The 18,156-nt window shown below is 40.7% G+C and overlaps 1 protein-coding gene across 7 annotated transcripts in view; it reads left to right on the forward strand.

Annotated features, from left to right (window-relative positions):
- The window catches only part of MTHFD1L (methylenetetrahydrofolate dehydrogenase (NADP+ dependent) 1 like), a 276,590-nt gene that overhangs the window by 44,197 nt on the left and 214,237 nt on the right, over positions 1–18,156 (forward strand). For all 7 annotated transcript variants that reach the window (XM_090041346.1, XM_090041382.1, XM_090041366.1 and 4 more), the window contains 3 exons: positions 5,187–5,278; positions 8,338–8,435; positions 14,347–14,520. In XM_090041346.1, coding sequence (XP_089897472.1) covers positions 5,187–5,278; positions 8,338–8,435; positions 14,347–14,520 — 364 coding nt within the window. The remainder of the gene's footprint in view (positions 1–5,186; positions 5,279–8,337; positions 8,436–14,346; positions 14,521–18,156) is intronic.

The following is an 18,156-nucleotide window of genomic DNA, read 5'->3' on the forward strand; positions in this document are numbered from 1 at the left end:
AGTCTGGAAGGCATCTCAGGAGGTCATTTCATCTAATCCCCTGTTCACTTGAAGCAGGAGCATCCCTGCATAAACCAACCCAGCAAAGTGTCTATTTAACCTGCTCTTGAAAATTTCCAAGGATGGAGATTCCAAAACTTCTCTGGATAGCTTGTTCCAATGTTCATAGTGAGAAAGTTCTTCCTAACATCCAACTTAAATTTTCCTTTTTGAAATTTAAGACTGTTGTTCATTGTCCTATCCCTAGCAGCCGTAGAGGAAAGTAAATCGGCATCATCCCTATAACCACCCTTCAGGTATTTGAAAACTGTTATCAAATCCCACCCCTGACCTTAGCCTTTTATTCTCCAGGCTAAATAATCCAGGTTCATTAAACCTTTTCTTGTAAGTCATGTTTCTTAGATCTCTAATCACATTCTCATCCTAGATTCTTTCTAACCTGTTCACATCTTTCTTGGAGTGTGATTTTTCTGGGCCAAATACTGGGCATAGCATTTGTCTTTGCTGAATTTCATTCAGTTGATTTCAGACCATTTCTCCAGTTCATTCTGAATGTGAGCCCTACCTGCCCGAGTGTCTGCAACTCTACCCAACTTAGAATCTACACAGCTGCTCAGTCTCATCATCCAAATCATTAATGAAGGTATTAAATCACCTTGGACCCAAGACAAACCCTTCAGGAGCCCCAGTTATTTCTTCCTCTCAACTCAGCATCGAGCCATTGATGATTATTGATTACCCATTGAACAGTGTTCCAATCCTTCCTTCCTTCTGCCACAATCCAACTAAGTAGGTGCATTAAGTGTATGTGTAACTAAGTTTTGCCAGTAAAGTTCATGGGCATCTGAAGTTCTGATTCTGCACAAATCCAGAATGATATTGGTCTTCTCAAAGTTGAGAAGCTTGGTATCTGTCTCATGCCTAGGCCTGATCAGGATCCTCAGAGTAGGTATTTGTTGCTTATCTTTCCCCAGGCACTTGATGTGGTAGACAAACCCAGAGGATATCTGATATACACCTACAGCAGCAAGATTGGCACACAGCATAGTAACAGCTGCTGCTGTCATTTTAAAAAGCGAATTACCCCCTTTTAGTTCTTGACAGAAACCGCCTTGGTGCCTGCTTCCAGGGAAGGATTCCAGACTGTGAATTCCAGCAGAGATCGGTGCTTTCCTGAAGCCCACAATTAGAAATGCAAGCCCCAAGAGAGGCAGAGCTAAGCCTTTCAGTGTATTTCTTGCTACTTGTGGATACTTCCTGCTCAGCTGCTATCTGCTGTGAATCCCATTCCAAGGCAGCCAGTTACTGCAGAGGGTAGTTCAGTGCCGAACTCAGGTCTTTGTTTGATGCAAGTTAGAAATTGGCAGTTATCTATACCAACCTGACCCAAAGAAGTTTGCTTTGTGCCTTACAGTTTGTCAGACATTTTCCCCACTCTACAGTTGGTCCAGTTAAAGATTTCGCATAACATCCTTGTCTCTCATATAAAAGATTGAGGAGTCAAAATAGCATAGCAATATGATCCACCTGAGTTCTTAATATAGGAGATGGAGCATGCTCGTGATGAGACTTAGTATATGCTTGGGTTTTTTTGCAAAAATCCAATTGTAGTATTGGGGTTGTAAGTGCATATAGTATTTATTGAAAGACAAGACAAGATTTTAACAACGTAAGCAAGCTTTATTTTACTTACCTGCAAAATAGTCATCCGTGAATATTTCTAAGACAGTCAGTCTCCAGGAGAACTGCTGGAAGCATATGAAAAACATCATGGCTCATTTAATAAACATTCAGAAGTGTTAGAGATGCTACATAATACATGCATCTGTGTTTGTCAGGAAAATGGACTTAGTTTAATTTTACGATATTTATTAAGAAGCCTGTTGTGGGGCAGTTATGATATCAGAGAAGTCAGCTAGTGTTACAACTGATTTTTTTTTTACTTGCAGTGCATTTTGGAATCTAGTTGGCTGTCATTCTCAAAAAATTGTTCTGGGATTTCTCATGCTTTAAATGTCCTATTTAACATCTGTGAGGTCACAGCAGTGAAATTCAGCCTGAAGTCAACAACAGACATGAAATGGCTTTTATTCCTGCTAGCTGGTTGCTAGATTCTTATCTGTATAATTGTGCGCTCAGCCTTGTATTCATGCATATTTTAAAAGTACCAAGAAATTGCATGGGCTTAATTCCACTCTGCAGTTGCAATGACATAAACCAGAAGAACAGAGCTAAAGGGCTTGCTAGACAGTGATGGAATTTCCTTTGTTGAATTTTTACTTTGTATAATCGAGTTTTGAAATTATTCTTGTTTTAACCCTCCTTTTTTTAAGAAACTCCCATTGATGTGACCTCCTGCCTAGTACCATACAAGCTATGGTATTACATCAATATTACCATCTTACACTTCTTATATGTATGTTTTAAGAAATGAGGGCTGGGATTTTGAAAAGAGCTTAAAGGTGCTAAAGTTTAACAGGAGCTAGGCAGGTCACTTCTTTAGGCTCTTTGGAAAATGCCAGTCTGTGGACATACGTATGTATATGTGAAAGTCAGCCAGGTGCAAAAAAACTGCACAAGTCCCTCTGCACCACTTAAACCCCAACTGCCTGAGCACAGAGGCTGCTCAAAGCAACATCTCGAAACCTGTGTACCAGAAGTAAAGTGATCACTGGAATGAGCTGCAGGAGGGAGCATCATCCTGCATTCTGTGCTGATCTCCTGGTCCAAATCCCCTCATAGTGTGTGCAAGGCCACCCTTCTGGGCCATCAGCTGAAATACGTATTGTAAATGAGCTGTTACAACCCAAGATTTTTTCTTCCTAAGAGTGTATAAATTTTTCCTCGCTTACTTCACCTCGTCCCTGGCAAAAGCCTGAGTGTACTGTGAAGGTTTTGGAGTACATGCAAGCTCAAAGAACTCTGTTGAAGGAAAATCTCGAAGTCAAATATGTATTTATGCATATGTTATCTCTGCTGTGATAAAGAAGGCATATTAAGCCAAATCAAATAAAATGTTGAAATGTTTCTGTAAAGCACAGCCGTCTGAAAGAGTGGGGAATTTAACTTCATCCCTCCTACTTCATTTGTTGTTTTGGCAGAGATCCCAGTATGGTCTTGACGCAATCCTAGTCAATTTATGATTATGACAGACTGTTATAAGTTCAAGTACAACTCTGATTTCTGGTCTTAACTGAAAAATTCCAGAAGACTTGGTTTAAAATAAGCAGCATTAATAGAAATGGAAGACCTTTTACTGTGAGTTTTGTGCTAGGATAACATCTTACTGCTGGTTTAGTTTTGTCACTGAAGTCAAAGGTACATGTTGCAATGATGTTTGAAGAAGTGCTGCATAGTTTGGATTTTGCTAAATATGTATGTAAACAGGACCTTGTGGTCTCAGTAACTTCAGTGCTCGGCAGAGGAAGCAGGGCATTATTAACAGCAATGGGTCACATTAGGCATTGTTTGAGAAGATGCCAGTCAGGTCTCTGCATACCACTCTAATTCTGAGCCACAAGGTCTGGATCTTTCTTTAAGAATGAGAATTGTGCCAGATTGTGCACTGACCGTCATGCCTGTGGTCTGCAATTGAGATCAGGGTCCCTTTTGTCCCTGGCATGGTCCAAACATAGGTTAACTGGTGTGTTCCACCATGAATATTTTATACTTTAGATGAGTACTTGCCAGACCTTTTGGACCACTGTTAACTATCAATTTCTCAATTTCTTGCAGAACACGATCCATACCTAATATCAAACTTTTTGAAAAGAGGTTGGGAAGTGAAATATGTGACCACTAGTGATCTGTGAACCAGAGTTTGAAAACCACTTATCTGGATTTAATAAGGCAAAAAATAGCAGATGGGCTGAGCAAACAAAAGGACAGAGGGAACAGGGCAATAATATGTTAACATAGGTTAGCTAATCAGTGATCATTGAATGATATTGTCCCACAGAAAAACAGTTGTAACCACAGTACCTTCTGTATAAAGCTTGGGCCCATAATTATCATTAGGGATCCTGGTTTTATATATATTTCATTTTACTCATGGAAAAATGTGAATTTTTTGGTTTACTTTTTTTTATTAGCAAAAACCAGGATCCTAGTTATCATTATTATCCTCTCTCCCTCCTAGAAATATGAATATCATCATTACCCTTCTGTCCCCCTCCCCTAGAAATATAAATATAAAATAGCAGATGGATTCTTTTTCCTGTTTTGTTCAGTATATTATCTATAGTGTATGTAACTTTCCAAATCTGAACACCTGTTGAAGCTTTCTTTGCATAAAAGACACTTTTTTTCTCTCTCTTTCTCATTTATTACATGTATATGGGTTTTTATCCATATGCATTCACGTGTGTGTACCTACCTGTACACACTTTGTGGTGGTATCCACTTGAAAATAAGGGGCTATTTGTAGACTTGCCAGTGAAATTTACAGATTCACAGACATTTAGGGCTGGAAGGGACCTCATGAGATCACTGGGTCCAGCCCCCCTGCTCTGGGCAGGAAAGACTGCTGGAATCAAATAACCCCAGCAAGGTGTGTGTCCAGTCTCCTTTTGAAGATCTCCTGGGTAAGTGCCTGCACCACCCCTGCAGGGAGACTGTTCCAGAGTCTGGTCACATGAACCATGAATAAGTTTTTCCTTGTATCTAGTCTGAAACCTTCTTCTAGGAGTTTATGATCATTGCTCCTGATTTTCCCCGGGACACTTTGGTGAATAGTTGTTCACCCAGCCCCAGATGCTCTTCCCTAATATATTTGTAAGTTGCCACCAAATCCCCCTGAAGTCTTCTCTTTTCTAGGCTGAACAGTCCTGTATCTGGTATGGTCTTCACTGGCCTGTAATCATACGAGTGCCTTTTCTCTGGACTCTCTCAAGCTTCTCCACATCCTGCTTGAAGTGTGGCACCCAGAACTAGACAGTACTCCAGATGCTACCTCACCAATGCCGAGTGGCGCAGGAGAAAAACTTCCTTAGTTTTGCTTGAGATGCATCAGTTGATGCATGCCAGCTTATTGTTTGCTCTGCTAACTGTAGTATCAGTTGCTAAATGAAAATATTCATGTGTCAAGTTATTGTTTTGGATGAGGATGTCTGTCTGACTTGCTTTTGCTCATTCCCACTCTCAAAGACTTCATGAATCATTGGATCAACATTCTTCTCTTTTCACAGGCAAACTTTGTTATGGTCATCAAGGTATAAAGTATGGTGATCGAGCTGCTGAGGAGACTTTGCCTTCTCTGGCAGTAGCAATACGAATGCAGGTTAGTAGGACTCCAAGTCATCTCAAATACACTGTTTTAAAATCCACTGTGGGCCCTAAGGGTAACATTCTATGCACTTATTAGCTGCCATTTTTATTAAAAGGAAAGAAAACCATTACCTGCAGCTGCCATAATATATAGTCTATAAAATGGTAAATTATGGTAATTAATTTCCTGTTGTATTTATCAAAACAGAGGGAAATGGAGAATTAACACCAAAATGCAGTAAATTGGATCATATTGATAAAGCTTGATGAAAGCACTTGTACTTCTGATTTATAAAATAAGCAGGACACAAACTAATGGTCAGGATAATTATACTTGCCTGTATTTCAAGGATGTTGTGAAGAGTAACTGATGTTTGTAGAGCTCATTGTAACCAAAAAGCCTGGAAATATACCAGCTGAAACACTGTTTATATTTTATGGTGTTTTCTGCTTAATTCTGTTTCAGTCAAGACAGTTTAGGCAGTGAGTACACACTTACATTTCAGAACATTGGGATTGATTTTTTTTTACAAAGAAGGGAACCCCTGGGTCATCAAGTCCAGCACCCTGCTGTCATAGGCAATCATTTCGGAGGAACACAGTTTAGAACACAGCTTGTTTGTATGTGCTGTCACAGTTCAATAAAAATAATTTAGTCAAAGCTTGCTTTGGTAATTTTATGTTGATGTTTGTAGAAGCTGCTGCTAATTAGAAACCTCTGCAAGTATTAACTGTTATAACTTCAATTAGTTCCTTACGTTTCTTTTCTATATAGCTTTTGTTGTTGTTATTGTTGAAGTTGTTCTGTGCACATGTGCATTGACTTAAAATATATGTTAGGCTATTTTGGGAAAGCAAAATTTTATGTAGCTGGCAGTTTTAGGAATTAAGTCAATATTTATTTTACATAGCAAGACAATATCTACCCCATTTATCTGTTGTTACAGTGCAGATTTTTCCAAACTGCTTTTACATGTTTTTTTGTGTGTGGTATGTAGTTACTATATACAACCACTCTTCCATTTCCCCTGTACCCATGACTGTAGAACAGAGATCTGAGGAAAGTCTTTCCTTCCTTTTTTTTTTTTTTTTTTTTTAACTACCACCTTCTTAGCAGTGGTGAAAATGGAAGAGCATGCAGCTACTACCTAGATGTTTTTTCTTAGGGATGGATGCAGTGTTCAAGTGACTTGGAGTGTGCAGTCCAAGTGACTTGGAGTATGTAGCTGTGCATTTTGTAAGGCATGAAGGCAGTGCCTGGAGCTGTGAAATGAGTTGAATAAATAAAGGATAGGCAGAAAAAATCAAATTAGCTGAAAGAAAAATACAAAGATGAAAAAAGAAAACAAATGAAATGGAAAAACAAATAAGTAAAATGGTAAGAAGTGTATCCTAACCCATAGGAATCAAGTGAATGCAGGAGGTATTCATAGCATTGGCATTCCTGATGTTGTAGTGCTTTCATTGGGAACTGAATGGGCCTTTGAGGTAAGATGTGGGAAGGAAGGGGGTCCTGTTTCTTAAAAAAAGCAATTGGAAATCCTGATTACCAAATTTGGTAGAACTGACAGACTTCTGGCTAGTTGCTGATGTTTGTTTGTTTATAGAATAGAGATTAAATCTCTTATTGTATAGCTTAAGGCAAGGGTGGGCCAAGTCTGTAAAATCTATTTTATAAACAAACAACTTTGAAAGTACTTGTGGCCCTGGATTCCTCCCAGGGCTACGCTTGTCTGAGCAAAGTCTGGCCCATGGCGGACTCCATTTCCCATCAGCCCCTGCCTGTGTCACTGCAGCCGTTTTGCATGGAGACCCAAGGAGCAGCAGGGCTGTGGCAGTGCAGGGCCAGGGCTTCCATGGAGACCAGCGCAAGCAGCGCTGGCAGGCAGCAGATCGCATATCTGCTCCAGTTCCAGCCCGCGCTGTCACCACTGCAAAATCCTGGCCCTGACCCTGGAGCAACTCCCCATCCTGCCTTGAGCCCCACTGGTGCTGCTTGGGCCAGTCTCCATGGAAACCCTGGCCCCACACAGTCATGTCCCTACCATTCCTGGGGTCTTCATGGAAAACAGCTGCAGCAATTTCGGCAGGGGATGATGGGAAATGGAGTCTGACCACTAGCTAGATCTGCTATTTTGCCCACCCCTGGCTCAAGGGCATGAATGAGAATCCTTGTTTGCAAACCACTTGCAAGTCATTGGCTAATGGATCTTGTTGGAGTTCAAAGTATTTTTCCTGATGATTTTTTCCAAGTGTTTGGCTTTGGACAATATATAGCAATTCCATGAAATAATCTTTCCCTTTAAGACGGAGTTTATAGCTCATGCTATATATTGTCCAGAGCCAAACACATTGTCCAAAGCCAAACATTGCTAAATGAACAGCAGTCAAAAGGAACTAGTGTCCTCTAAAGGGCAATGATTTTGACTCGTTTTGCTCCTAGGACTAGACAGCATTAATATTGTTATTTTGGGATCTTTAAAGATAAAATTCCCCAAATTAAATTTGTTTGCTTAAAAATAGACCCACCTGGGTTTGGCTTTCCTTGATACCTTATGATACCCGGCAACTCAACTCTGCAAGGATAGGAGAGATTCGTGTTGTCTCATTTTGAACACTTAACTCTTGGGGATAAATTTTGTTTGCCTAACTGTTGCAATGGAGTAGCCCACTGATGAAATGAGAGATAAGAGGGAGGGCCACTGAACAACTCATACTCTTATCATGTAGAAAGAATGGGAGAACAATACCTTTGGAGAGAGAGAAAATAATCATGCCCCGAGGAAGGAATATCTCCAAATGCCTATCAAGAGGCTTTTTCACTGCCATTTGTGCTTAAATGCCCCTGCCCTTTCTCCAAATCTTGGATAAATAACGTACCAATAATGGTGCATTAATGTCTTTTCTTTCTTCCTAAAACATATCATGTTGTAAATTTGGTTGTTACAGTCCTTAGCCACATAATTGTAGCTTAATTATGAAGTCATATGTTTAGGTAGTGCCTAATTGAAATTAAACAGTTCAGTGTTTATGATGCAACTGCCGTACATGATTTTTCTCCCTCTTCAAAAGAACATGGTAAAAACCACTGAGAGGTGGATCCGGTCCCAGCAATACAGGAAGTGGAACCTCCATTGCTTGAAACTTCATCCCCTCTCCCCGGTGCCCAGGTAAGAACTAAAATATTAAATTGAATATACAGGCAGTCCTCGGACTTACAACACAATTGGTTCCTGAAAACTGTCTTAAGTCAAAATGTTATAACTCGGAACCAATTTTGTCATAAGAAACAATGTTATAAATGGGGAATTGTTCCCGAGCCAAGGCCCAATACCCTATTTTCACCAAAAATCCCCCAGAATTTTGTACTTGATCAATTACAGATGAGTAATATAGCTACATCAATGTATTTATATTGTAAATAGCAATCATATTGATTTGGAAGGACTTCTCTGAGGTGACTTTGCTGCACTTTTTGAAGGGTTGTTGGCTGGAGTCTTCTCAGGAGACTTGGCTTCAGCTTTTCCTGAAGTCTTGTGTGCTTTCTTAAAGAAAGTGGCCAAGGAAGTATGGACAGATGTTCTCCAGGGAGATGAGTGACACAGCGAACTTGTTTGTTGGCAGGGCATTGCATCAGATCAAGCGTTGTAAAGTTGAAACTGACGTCATAAAGTTGAAACAGGTTGTCAATTTATTAACGTTGTAAGGGTGAAACGTAACTTGAAACATTGCAAGTCGAGGACTGCCTGTACTTGTAGCTTCCCTTAGACTCACTTAGCTGTTTTTAAATGCTAATAATTCTGCCTACTTACTGCTTTTTATCAGGTTTTAGAGGGTGGGAACAGCAAAAATCTGCAAAACATCCCTAAAACATTAAGTCGCTACTCAAAATTTAAGGATAAGCATGATTTTAAGTCTTGCTCGAGTCCCAGCAAATTCAGTTGCACTTTAGCATAAGCTTATGAGTTTCTTATCATCTGAGCCTGATAGTTCTTTTGGGGACTAGAAGAGTTACAAATACATTTAAGTTTAGGACTGGATTCTTTTTAGTCCATTCCTCGTTCATTCATCTGCCAATATCTATATTCAGGTCTTGGGAGTTCAGTCTACAGTGTTACGGTTTCTGGAGACACTGAGGCTAAAATAAATACTGCTGAATGGAGCAGATCAGCTGTGCAGTGATATATTGTGGCATGGGTGATCCTGAGTAAAACACAAATGACCCCATGTCCTTTCCTTGATGATGCAGTATAAGGGGGGATGTCATCTCCCCGCTTCCCCGCTTAGCCAGACCCAGGGTGCAGGTCTGGCTGTGCAGGGCAAGTGCCACGGAGGTAATAGATAGAGATGCACCAATACATCAGTTCAATATTGGATTGGTACTGATTATAAAGAAAATTGGCTGTATCAGGCCCAATAGGCCTGATAATTTGGCTGATAAATGCTTGTGCGTGTGCACAGCCTCAGTGCAGCACTCGGGCAGCGAGGAACACAACCTGGCAAGCATGGAGAGCTACATCCAGCTGATGGAAGGGGAGGGGGGAAGGAAGGGGCAGATCAACCCCCCCAGTGAGGGAGGGAACAGGTACGATCTGGGGTGGGGCATAGGATGGACCCATGGTTTGTTGGGTGGGGGGTGGCTCCTGCAGCTGTGCACATCCCTGGAGGGCACATGGGGGTGGGGGTGGCAGTATGTGCCCTTGGATCTGTGCAGGGCAGGACGGGTGGGCTGTAGCTGTGGGCTAGAGCCGGGGCTGCACCATGCTCTTCTTGCTGAGGTTGGGCTCGGGGTGATGCTAGGGAAGGGGCTACAGCCACCCTAGATTTCACCATAGCTCACTCCTAGCACTGCTGCCGTGTGCTTGGCTCATCCCTGGCTCTTTGTGGCTCAACCCAAGCCTGCCCTCATGCACCAGGAAGAGCTGGGGATGTGCTGGGCAGTGGCAAAATTTGGGGTGGCTGCAGCCCCCTCAGTAGTCCCCAGTATGAACCCAGACCCCAGTGAGCAGCCTGCCTACTCTGTAAATCTGGGGGCACATGCCCCCTCCCGTGCCCTCCTGTGGTGAGTGCAGCTGCAGGAGCTGCCCCCCCCCATGAGCCGCAGTTCCATCCTGTGCCCCGCCCCAGGTGGGCACCCCCTGTCCATTCCTTCACTGTGGTGGGGGGGGAATTGATCTGCCCCCTCATGCCCCTTCCCTCCCCCCTCCCCTTCCACCACAACAGACTTACCAGCTGAAGGCAGCACTCCACGCTGTATCGGAAATTGGTTTGGTATCAGCCAATATGCCTCCTTAAAAATCAGATATCAGTATCACCCCCAAAACTCTCTATCAGTGCACCCTTAGTAATAGACATTTGTTGCGAAAAAGTAGCAGAGGATTTTGCCACTTTTTGTTGCATGGATTATTTTTTTTCACATGGCGCAACCAAGGGTATCGACATCTGTTTACTCAGCATCCGTCCTGTTGTTATAAATTTTTATTGTTTATGGTTTTATGGCCCAAACAAGATGTCTGATGGCTTCTGTTTCCACCTTGACATTTAAAGCAGCCTAAGAAATGTAGCTGTCTGCATCCTTAACAGTATAAAGATTATATCATCAGTCGTTGTAGAACAAAGAGAAATCCAAGGATGTGGCCCCAGGTGAAGGGCAAGTGGAAGTGTGTGTGTGTGTGTGTGTATGTATGTATGTATGTATGTATTTATTTATTTATTTATAAATTATAGATCTGCTCTTGAATTTAACTATCATATTTACTCAAATACAAGATAAGGTTTTTTTTATAATTGGATACAAGGAAAACCTATTAAATATACTGTCCATCATTAAACTGCTGCCAAAAAGCAGCATGTGCTCAGTAATATAAACCAACTGTGAAGTTAATTAAATGCAACCAACCCTGAGCATGACTGTAGAACATATGACCCATAGGTTAGTGCAGCCATCTGAATAAAATATATGTTAGTGTATGCAGTCCTTCTCAGTGCCAACTCTCTTTATTCAGGTCATGGTGAACCACTGCATTGAATACATTTCAGTTTACTCTTCACTTCCACAGCTGAGCTGCACCTTTCTTTCCCATCCAATGATTCCTGTTTCTTTACCAGCCTTAAGTGGCTGGGAAACTTCACCAAACAGGGTCCCAAATGGTTTACCCAGAATCCCTCTATTGCCCCCTCTTTCTGTCACATTTGATTAGTGTAGCCCCACCCTCCATAAGATCGAGCTGGACCAGGCGGCTCTGTGCCTGATCTGTATATAATTTTTTTTGTGGGGGGATCCTAGGACTCATGACAAGAACACCCAGTTCCAGGAATGAGCATGTGGTGGGGTGGTATCTGGAATGTACAGGCATATTGAGCAGTGCTGAGCTGTAGGGTCACCATGACTTTTAAAGCTGTTGAATCATTGGACTGGGCTCCAACTGAAATATATAATAAATCATGAGCCTTTTAGCTTTGGACTAATATCTTGTATGTTTTATAGTATGTATAGGAAGGTACAAAAAGGCCACTTAAAAGTGTAAGTTTATAGAGTACCTTGTAGCAGTTTCCAAAAAAGGCAAAATACCTCAATTCCTTATGAGCTAAATCTATGGGTACTTGTTGTAATTTTCCAAAATGCAGTTTTTCTCCTCTTTTCAGGGAGATCAGGGTCAAATGGTAAGCCGGGAGAGAGGGCAGAGGAGCTACCTGACCTCCTAAATTTGTTTTTCCAGGTGTAGCAGGGGGAGGGGACAAAGTGAAGACAAATCTCCAACAATTAGATTCTATGCCTGGAAAATTATAACTAATTTATAAATTTGCCATAGATATATTTTTTTTCTTCTAATTACTGGGGAGGTCATCTTATATTCAGGGTCATCTGTGGGGTTTTTTGTAATTAATACAGTCTGCCAACTGTAACTCAGTTGGATTCTTTATTTAAAATAGAGATGTCAAAAGAACATGCATTCTGTACAACAGGTTGATATCCTGGGGCTTTTAATGAGTTTTCAAAATCCTACCCATTAAAAATATAGTTAAAGAAACAATCATCATATGCACAAGGTGTGGATGGTGATGATGGTAATAATTTTGCCCCAACAAAGAATTTTTCTTTTCTGCTTTTCCCATGAGCATGAGAAATGTTTTCTTTTAAATGTAAAATTTGCTTGAGGATGGACAGTATAATGCAATAAAATAGAATTTTCTCTTCCGCTAATAAACATTTTATATGGAAACAGATGGAGGTTTCATTGAAAATATAAAGGAAATCAGTATAGGAATTAAAACTTACAAATATCTGCTTTTTGCTTACATGAATACTGAGCATTAATGAAGAAGAATACCTTGCAAGGAGGGGACAGGGTCCAGCCTCGTGGTCACATCTGTCTCGTGGACTGGCCCCATGCCATTCATTTAGGCCATGGGCTCTGCTTTTTGCTTACATGAATACTGAGCATTAATGAAGAAGAATACCTTGCAAGGAGGGGACAGGGTCCAGCCTCGTGGTCACATCTGTCTCGTGGACTGGCCCCATGCCATTCATTTAGGCCATGGGCCCAAAAGGTTGGGCACTGCTGGTGTACATTGTTGTTAACAAGCATTTAATAAACCTGACTGACAGAAAAGCCTGTGCTCTAATCCTTTTATAACATTATTGTAAATTGGAAATATAGGTTCTTCCCTACCCCACCCCCCATGTTGAATGGAGAAAAAATACCTTGTCATGGAATCAAGTAAATATGTTAAATTACAAGAACAATACTTGTAGGCTAGATAAAACTACTGGCTGAACTATCAGATGAGGGGTTGGTTGCCTCATTGCATTGTAGTGATCTGCTATTTGGCACTAATAGAGTAGCTTGTCACCAAGGTAGATTGCTGTAAGGAAATCAGGAGAGACTGTGGACTTGTTTTTCCTGTGTTGGTGGCTGTGGCACCTTCCTACACCCTGCCCACCCAAGTCTGTCAATGCCCCAAGAGCCAGAGGATTGCCCAAGCTCATCCCCTGCACCCGCTCAGCCAGCTGGTAAATGTCTCGCTCTGAAGCACATCAGCCACTTTGGGTGGACAGAGCATCCGGAGCCCCATGCGTTAAGATCTGCTGTTGCCAGGATATCAACAAATCCATGTTCTGTTTGGGCTATTTGAAAGGCCCACAGAACATCCGAGTAAGGTTGAACTGGGTCGGCATATTGAAGGGGTCACCTGGTTGTTGCAGAAAGTGGTGTTTGCTCCTCAGTAAGTAATATTCTTCTCATGGTGTCAGAATTGAACAATGTCTCAACTTTATATCAGTAGGTGCTATTGGTAGAAGTGTGACCCCCTTCAGCTGAAATTCAACACTAGTTCCCCCTGCTCTTTTTGACACTTCTTTTTGCTAGTCTCAAGCTTTTGGAACTGTGCTAGGATGCCATTATGTCCAGCTGACCTGTAGTTAGTTTTTCCCTGCAGTTTCAGTGGATCACAATGTTTTTTTTCCCTTATGACTTCTGCCAGCTTTGAGGTGTGCAGTTAGATTGTTTTCTGTGTTGACCCAGATACAGCTGTATTTCAGGGCTAGGAGGACTGGACCCTATGTGTCTTGCATGTTTATTTCCATTGCCTCATGGAGTCACGTTGCTTGATTTGCTTTGATACTCTCTAATGAAGGGTTCTGTACATACAAGAGCTGTGTTTATACGAGTACTGATGAGGGGATGTATATGCTTTTTACTGTTGTGTTAATGTTAAAATATACTTGGATAAAGAAAGAAAAGGAGCTGAAGGAAAAGTCCATTCCAGTGTGAGATGCTTGAGCATCCAGTAAAGCTTGTAGCCTGATATGAAAACATTGCATAACATTTGAATCCTGATTAAAGAAAGAAGTATTATGAAATAACCATTAGTAAACATTGGTGGGGAGAAAGCATTACAGCACATGCAGGATTTCTAATATTATGTTAGATGGTATTCAGATAATAATAAATTGGGAGAAAAGATTGAAAAGTGGTTACAATAACTTCATTGTTGCAGTGTTTGCTGTTGTTTTGAACTCTGTCGTCGACCACCTAAGCTGAGAGAAGTCCCTTAGCTCCTATTTGTTTTCTTTTCCAGCGATATTGAGATTTCCCGAGCACAGAGTCCAAAAGCTGTTGAAGTTCTTGCCAAAGAGATAGGATTGCTTGCAGATGAAATTGAAATCTATGGCCAAACCAAAGCCAAAGTACGTTTGTCCCTGCTGGAGAGGTTAAAGGATCAACCAGATGGAAAATACATCCTAGTTGCTGGGTAAGAAGATACACTAAACTTGCCTTGCCTCTCTTAACATGAGCATGCAACTTGCATGTTCTCACTTCTTTACTTATTGGATAAACTGCCCAATTGCAAGTTTGCCATACTTGTTACTTCACATATTTCCTCTATTCTGCAAATGTTTTGTGTGGCTTTTCCTAATTAAAAAGAAAGAAAAAAAAACAAAATACAACCTTTCTTCAAATCTGTAAATAAGAAGCTGTGTACATGTTTATAGTAAGTAGATTAAGTTAAGCATCTTAAATACCTTCTATAGCTTGGTAATATTTTTTTCCTGTCTCATCAGCTTTTAAAAAGTGCATTAATTTTGTCCTGTGGCTGCTTATAAGCATACTTTAATAGAAGCATCATGGTAATCTATTGGTATGAATTATAAATACTTCTTTTTAGTGAATAGCAAATTGCATAGTTAAATAAAAATTATTATTTTTCCCTAGCAGTGTAGACATGTCTCCACGCAGGCTTACTCAAGTCTCAGCTTTCATAGTTATTTGAAAATACTTTGTTCCATCTACCTCTGTTTTGAATCCTTTTCTTGTTCGCTGGGAAACAAAATTATTTTCTTGCAAACATCATTTTTAAAATGGAAAGTTTTTCACTCGGTGAGGTGATAATATGAAGATTCCCACGAATAATTACATTTCAGCATGTTTTTGGAGTAGTTTCTTGTGGTGCCTCTCTACTTTATAAATGAAGCCTGTAGACGTCCACTCCTTTTTTTCTTTCGTATGAAGTGATAAGTTGTAGGTAAAGTTTGACTAAACTTCTCCATTGGAAATGTCATCATTTTTTGGCAACCAGCTATGGGGTACAAAAGACCTGCCTTTTTTGAGAAGGAGGGGGGAGGATGATGATATGGGGATTTTTTTTTTTCTCATTGCCAAATATTAATCCGTGTCTAATGACCTTCAGTGGTGTTTTCTAAGCACTCACAAATACAGTTTTTTTTAGCATGTGCTTGTTTGGCAAGTCCTTGTATCGGTTTAGTAAGCTTTCATTATAAGATAAAGGCAGTGGACCCTACAGTTTCCTAAGCTGCCATCGGTCAAAGCCGTGACATGGAATTGCAACAAGCAGAAACGTTCTTTGTAGGAGTTTTAAAAGGTTATTAAGAGAAAATAATTAAGGCTCATAGTTTGAAAATTAAGACTGCTATGTATATTTGTTGGAGGGCCTGTTTGGATTTTAATTATACAGGAGTGAAAAACAAAGTTTCTTTCAGCCTTTGAATGTTTTTGATGAAGAAGAAAATGATCCTGCTGTTCTGGTTCTAAGGTACTGCTGTTGCTGCAAGATTTAGACACTGGGAGAAAGCAAAGCTGGCTCCCAAGCCCCGCCAGAATAACACCTTGCACAGAGGATAGATCACCCTAAATATACCCTGTTCATATTCTTTCCTTCTAAACCAGCCACTCCTGTCATTGTGAGAGACTGGATACTGGGCTAAATGGTTGGACCCCAGTATGACTTTTTTTATGGTCTTACATTGTGTTCGTAACTATAATTATTTCTATATTTTGACATATACATTTTATTCCACTCTATTGGAAAAATTAATTGTATATGATGTCCGTGTTACAAAGCTAATCTTTATTTATATATATATAGTCTGTCCTGTAAGCTACTGGACAGTATTATTATTTTCTTTGATATGATTGTGAACTTTTGTGCCCCCCTTCCCGTATCAGTAGATTAATTGTTTCACTGCCTGTGGCAATTTGTAACATTTTGGACAAATCCAAACGCTCCTTTTGTTTGTCATCCAGCATAGAAAACTTCAAGTCAACACGCTTAAGATGTGGACAGAATTTGCAGCACTACATGTGTCTCAGCATTTGGTAGCCTGACGAAATAGAGTGTTATGAGGGGTATGCTTGGCTGGAGCACAACAAAGTTGCCCACTGGGTAGGTGTCAGCTTCCCTTGTTAGGCTGCACCCTGTCAAAGTGTGCTGCTGTTCCAGTGACCGCTTCCACTGCCTGACAGATCACTGCCTTGCTGCTTCTGCTCCTTCTCTGCCACTCCTGTGCTGTGATATCAGTTGACATTCGTGTCATCTCCAGTGCCACTGGTTGTGGCAGCAGTGCTCTTGCCATGATGCTAAGTAGAGCTGCTGCCTTCCCCAAGACTGGAACAGTACCAGACTGTGTGGCAGCACACTCTGGCCAGTAGAGTTGCAGTCCTCTGTCTTGACTGGGTTGCAGCTTTGCTCCCAGCAAGTTATCAAGGAGCCATTTGCTTCCTCCATACCCACCCTTTCCCTCTCATGGTGGTGGGGGGAAAAGAGAGAGAGGAACACTAGGATGTTAGGGAGTCGAGAGACCTCTCTGTATTTTTCCATGTAACTGGACATGCCATATATGTGGCACTACAAAGCACAGTGCTGCAGAGAAGTTCCTGCTTCTTCAAATAGGAATATTTTTATAGTCCTGCAGGGGATGTACACATCTGTCACCTTGACTTTTGTAGTGCTGAAGAGGCCTCTGTAGTGTGACAAATGCAATGTCTTTTCACAATCTTAAATATCATAGTGGTGGGCGTGATACGAAACCTTCCCCTTGATTTTCCATCTGTATGTTTTTAAGTGTCCCAAAATCATGTGGATTTCATTGCTTCCTTGTCTAGTCTCTAGTCAGTTTCACTGGAAGGAGGTAAAGCATGCAGGAATGTCAGAATCTGGAAACCTAATAACATATCTTGCTATTAAAAATATTACTTTCTAGATTTACCAGCAATAATATTTTTAAAGGTTTTTTTCCCCTCTAACTTAAATAGATGTTCTGTGAGATGAACTAGGTTGTCCAATGTAATTTCTATCAAAGTATATTTTGACTAAGGTTTATTAACAAAAAGATATGTGGCAATGAAAAGTATAGGTACCTTGTGTTGTGATGCGTGATTGCGTTCTCTGCTACAGGGCTTGTAGGCTGTTTAAAAGAAAAGGGGGGGGGGGGGAGGAGAGTAGGCAGACATTACAAAAAATCATCTTTTTACTAATGCACTTCATTTAATAGCCTGAAGTTAAACCCCTAGTGAAACAGCTTACCACTCACTAGACTGTTCTGTTTTAGAACTGGTTGAGTTATATCATGTTATAACCTATACTAACAAGACATAGATCACATGTAGATCCTATTCCAGTTACTGAAGAGTGAGAATCAGCTACTGATTCTAAGGCCCCTAATAGGCATTATTACCAAATAATATTGATCAACGGAAATTGTTGTGCCATGTGACTTAGTTCACGTTCACAACATGTCTTTAATGTAAAGCAGCAGCAGGTCATGCTTTTTCAGATCCAGAGGTCACAGTTCAGTCTTGCTTATCATGTTCCTTCCCGGGCACTGTCAGACTGTGTAAGACCACTGATGTAAACTAAAGCAAACGAATGTTTGGTTGTATAAAGAAGTTATCTACAAACCTTGTTTTGCAAGTAATTAGGTTGTGACCATTCAGGTGAGGTTAAGCCATTTATCAGAATCCTTCTGAATGTAAACTTGCACGACCATGCATGGGTCAGATTTGTACAAGTAACGTTAGAATCCCTAGTGCCAAGTAAATAATACTAAGAAAGCTTAGAAAGATAATGTAGCATCATTTTGCAGCATATAGA

Source organism: Crocodylus siamensis, chromosome 1 (assembly GCF_052110815.1).
Source record: "Crocodylus siamensis isolate JL-2025a chromosome 1, ASM5211081v1, whole genome shotgun sequence".
Lineage (NCBI taxonomy): Eukaryota > Metazoa > Chordata > Crocodylia > Crocodylidae > Crocodylus > Crocodylus siamensis.